The 5,397-nt window shown below is 36.7% G+C and overlaps 1 protein-coding gene across 1 annotated transcript; it reads left to right on the forward strand.

Annotated features, from left to right (window-relative positions):
* The first annotated feature begins 4,215 nt into the window (after window positions 1–4,215).
* On the forward strand, window positions 4,216–5,109 carry LOC149226175 (UDP-glycosyltransferase 73C9-like). The gene has a single exon (XM_089380131.1). The coding sequence runs from the start codon at window positions 4,216–4,218 to the stop codon at window positions 5,107–5,109; it is 894 nt and encodes a 297-aa protein (XP_089236257.1).
* Window positions 5,110–5,397: the final 288 nt, after the last annotated feature.

Here is a 5,397-nt window from a genome sequence, read left to right on the forward strand (position 1 = left end):
TGATATTTTTCATTTTATGTGAATTAAGATTGTATTACCTCGAAATTTTAGCATACATCAGATAAACATATCATTGTTCATGCAAAATTTAGTCTCAATTTTCCACTAGGGAAACCAGATATGTTTACCATTAACTTAAATTCAAGTAATGTTAATTAAAAACATCTAATGCTTAGAAACTACTAAAATTTCCATATGTTGGACTACAAGAAAAAATAAAACAGTTTCTAGAAGGCATAACATGATGTTAAGAGTCTAAAGAGGTAACTAGAAATAGGTTATGTGCACTATTATTTGTTGGAGAAAGAGGTTTTATATCACAATGAAAGTGTCTTTCCAGATGAGCTAGTTGGGCATCCAAACTAGCAAGATAGGATCATTGGTATCATTGCACTCACTTGATTTCGTTCAAGGAGGAGGTGTTACCATTTCAGTCTTCATGATTTTCCTTCAAGACCCTACATATAAGAGTTTCCATCTACTAATGGAGTTCAAGTATTGGCTTCATCTTCCTATGGTATGACCAAGTTTGGGAACCCAATTAGCTACATCTTCTTATAATTTTGAAACTAAATAGACTTTTCGATCATTGGTTTTGGGCACTTCGAGTTGACATGTTTCCTCATGAATTTCATGGGGTGTAGCAGAATGGAAGACAAATGTCGCTGGCTAGGCATCATGGGCTTGGGCATGAGCTCTATATTGAGATCTTCTACCCCCATTCCTTCAATGATGGCACGTTTATTATTAGGAAATAATGTATCAGAAAGAAATATCCAAGCTAGATAATGTAACCACAACAATACAACACTTAGGGGAATAAGACTAAGAAAATCCATAAGATGTAAACACCAATGGATTCTATGAAACTAGTGCAAGAAAGGCCAATATACAAATAAGAGAAAATAAAATAAACTAATAAATGAAATTATTTTGGTAGGGCATAAAATGCACCGAGAGACACTAAAATTTTGGCCATGAATTAACACAGTTGAATTCAAATCCAAGTAAATAAGCATACGTCAACAAGAAAAAAAAGCATAGAATAATATTAAAGAACCAAAGGGATAAACAATACCCTGAATTTTCTACCCAGCAAAATCAGATCGTCGAATTTATGTGATCTAAAGGAAGATGAACATCATAAACTATTACAACTGCCATCTCTGTTGCAACGAGTGAATTCCTAGAATTTAAAATCCTTTTCTTCGCAAGTCCTTCTTTCTAACCATTACTCAGTTGCTAAGGTTGACGTCGAAGACCTCCAAATCTAGAGACCAGTATATCATGCATGTATATGTAGGTTAATTCTAGCCCATCGTAGAAGGCCAATGACAATGCCTAGTTAATAGCCCATGGATTATGTCATGACTCTGAGAATTTTCCACTGCACACAAACCTTCCACTGTTAGACATCTAAGGGAATTGTCCACGTGTGGAAAGGGAAAGGTCCAAGAATATTGGGAAAGCCAAGGAGTGAGAGACTTCCTCACATAATAGTCGAATAAAGGAAGTCTTGACATTGAAATGGTAAAATGTGTGCAATTCGCATGTGTGTTTCCTGGTGATGGTTAACCACGCCAACCCCTTGCCACTCCCCGCCCCCTTAAATGTTATGGGAAGTGGTGGGATAGGGGGCTTTCCCCGACCTCCAACATCCCATCGAAAAACACCTCGATCGAGGGCATATACGATGTTGGGATTAAAATATACTAGCACAATCATATAAATTAAATGACTAGTAAATATGGATAGACATCAAAACACTTATATATAAGAAGTTGATATTGCATCATATTGATTAACATGGATATTTAAATAGTTTATTATGATGATAGGCATGTCTATTTTGGAATAGGGCTTCTAAAATTTTAATTTAATTATCAATAGTTATTATGTAATTGGTGGGGATTTAACCTCCACTAATATTTTAGAATAATTTAAGTATTATTCTCAAATTAAAGGTTGTTATTTATCTCTAAAGTAGATATATATTATTTTCCCTTTCAATTAAAATTGATTAATTGTAAAAGATATCTTAAGAACAAGTGCCATAAGAAATGAGCTATCGTTTTTTTGGGCATGTCACCTATCAATCTATAATAAACATCAAATATAGGAATCAATCTATAATAAACATCAAAAATATCATAAAAATTAATTAAATTTAATTTTAACTTAAATTATTATACTTATTATTATTTATAAAAAGAATGAAAATATAAGTTAAACATATATACATATTTAAAAGCACAGAACAAGATTCTCAACTATGGATATTTACCCCAGTTTACCATGGTGATTGTTTAATTTTTGTATAGAGTTTGTTATAATACCATGAGTTAGATATCATGAAATAAGCGTTCTAATGCTTATTATGGATTGTTGTCTATTGGCATATATTAGCCATTTAATTTATATGGTTGCTAAGAAGCACAATGTATATAAGAGAAGGAATTGCGTAATTCATTTTTTTCTCAACCTAGAGTTGGCACGTCTATTTTAAAATAAAAATAAAATATTATCTAAATGAAAAAACAATATAAATTAGAAACAAAAATTAATATACATGTTTGAGTAATTTTAATTAAGAGTTGTGAGAGAGAATTTTGGGGAAACTCCCCTGACTAGCCTGGTGAGCATTGGTGATGTCGTTATAAAATATGCACAACAAAAATGAGCAAAGTGAGATTGTAAACATATTTTGTAATATGCCCAACATATTTTGTGATATGCACAACAAAAATGAATAAAGTAAAATTAAGATTATGAATATTTCATTTTTTATATATATATATATATATATATATATATATTGATATTTTATTTTTATTTTATTTATTAATTCAAAATTAACTATAATTAATAATAATATAAATAAAATTAATTTAAAAATTATAAGACTGATACTATCATGCATATATTTGTGTAATCATTATTCTTTAAAAAAGCACTGTAAAAAATATATTATATTAATAATGATATAGATAAACTTAATTTAAAGATAATAATATTAACACTATCACTATACGATGAGTATTTGTTTTTGTGTAATCATTTCAGAGAACAATGAAAATCAGGTTAAAAAAAATAAAAAAAATTGGCAACCGGACTAGAGCAATAATAGCATACAGTAAAATACAAACTTTTGCGCGTATGATGCTACCTATCAGACAGGAGAAACAAACGAAACGAAGCAACCAATATGCGTGATGATGACATGACATGACGTAACAAGTAACGGCATTCCATGGGGAATTAACATAGGGGTCGGTCTCTAATGAGACTCTTTTTTCGTTTTGAAAGTTATGTAAATATAGGTTATATATTGAGAAAATCTAATGAGTGATTTTGTAGATTCAACTTAAAATTGTTAAAACTTTAAAAATTTAAAAAAAATTTAGATGTTTTTGATAGTGTTAATTTATTTCCATCCTAACTATTTAAACAATTAATCCGAATACTCCTTAACATAAGGTTACGTGTAATCCCATTTGCGGAACACAATTACCTATCCTATCCTAGTATAGGACAACACCATGGAGGCAAGATAATAGTAATAACAACCGATGCTATGTTATGCTATCCTATCCAATCTTAGTACATGTCATAATTTGCTCATCCTCTACACATACACATGCGATAGCATCATCATTACTACTATGGTGAATAACGGGAATGATCGCCCGGCTGCGATTTCTTCTTCATCATCATCGCAGAACGGCCTATCCACACCAGGATCATCGCCGCTTTAATTGTAATAACAACAACCGTACATGCCATTTCCTCATCATCCTTCATCATCTCGATCTGCACGCACACACACTTGCGATACCATCATCATTAGTAGTATGCAGAAGATCAATAACCAGAACGAACAACCGTACATGCCATGTCCTCATCCTGCATCTCGATCTGCGCGCGCACACACATGCCATACCGTCATCATTAGTATACTAACGAGAATGATTCGCTCGGCTGCCCGCCCTTTCCCTTTCAAAGCTCAATGAAATCATAACGTTTTTAATCACATTCCTTCTATATGTATGTACCACCAATGATTTCAAAGAAAACGCACGCGTATAATCTCGGACCGCAACTTTCCCACGTTCATTTGAAATTTTATTCAATTCACTTTCGTCGTTGTAATCAATATATACATCACTAGGATTACTGCACAACCTCATTGTTGGTATTACTGTACTTCTGCTGCTAATGGAAGAAAGCAAACTCCATGTAGTGCTTGTTCCAAGTAGTTTGCAAGGCCATTTAATTCCGTTTCTGGAATTGGCCAAGCTTCTCGCCTCACTAGGCCTCGCGGTTTCGTATATACCAATTCCAGGGGACGCCCAACACCTCCAGGCTCAGGTACAGAGTTCGAATCTGGACATCCAGTTCGTAACACTGACACCCCCTTCCAGGGAGGAGCCGTCCCCAGAAACCGAAGGTTCAGGCAATGTTCCCTGCCATGTCACCGCCATGGAGCAGATGGCCGGACCCTTCGAAGAATGGCTGGACCAACGGATGAATAACAATGCCGACGCTTCCCGTGCCTCTCCGGCCTGCATCATCAGTGATCTCTTTAGTACAGGATGGGTTCACAGCTCCGCTGCCAAGCTCGGGATCTCAAGCGTTGCTTTGTACACTGTCGGGGCATACAGTCTGTCTGTGCTCCACGCCTTCGTCACGGCCTGCACGCCGCAGGACATCCCGCACGGTGACGACGAGATTTTTGAAATCCCCGGACTGAACTTCGCGAAGCTGCGCATGTCAGACTTTCCCCCGGGTTCAAGACGAAAGTCCAAGGGGTGGTACAAATTGCTTATCGAGGAGATTAACCGCGGCAGAGAGATGAAACAGATGATACTCATTAATACGTTTGACGGCATCGATTCCTCGGGGATCAATCACATGAAGAGTTTGAATGCGGAGCCGGTGTTGAACATAGGTCCGCTACTCCCGCCCGCCGTTTTCGACAAGCAAGGAATCGATCGCGGAACGATGAATATCGTCCGAGGCAAGGCGGCGGATATCGACGATGAAACGTGCTTGCGGTGGCTGGGTTCCCAACGACCGGAGTCCGTAGTGTTTGGACGAACAACTCTGTGAGTTGTTGACAGGTTTGGACGCTAGCGGGCACGCTAGGTGGAACTCTACGCTGGAGGGCATAAGCATGGGAGTACCCATGATCACTTGGCCCATCTCTCCAGAGCAATCGCTTAACTCGAAGCTCGTAGTAGAACAGCTGAATATAGCCACGAAACTATGCGTGGGTGCGCATAGTAAACTGGATCAAGAGAAGGTGAGAAGAGCAGTGAACATGATTTTGGCGGAGCAAGAAGGGATGAATATGAGAATGAGAGCTCAGGAACTGAGAAAGCTCGCCAAACGCGCTGT

The sequence above is a fragment of the Pinus tabuliformis genome, chromosome J (genome assembly GCF_031772625.1).
Source record: "Pinus tabuliformis cultivar Carrire ecotype Pingquan chromosome J, CPIR1, whole genome shotgun sequence".
Taxonomy (NCBI): domain Eukaryota; kingdom Viridiplantae; phylum Streptophyta; class Pinopsida; order Pinales; family Pinaceae; genus Pinus; species Pinus tabuliformis.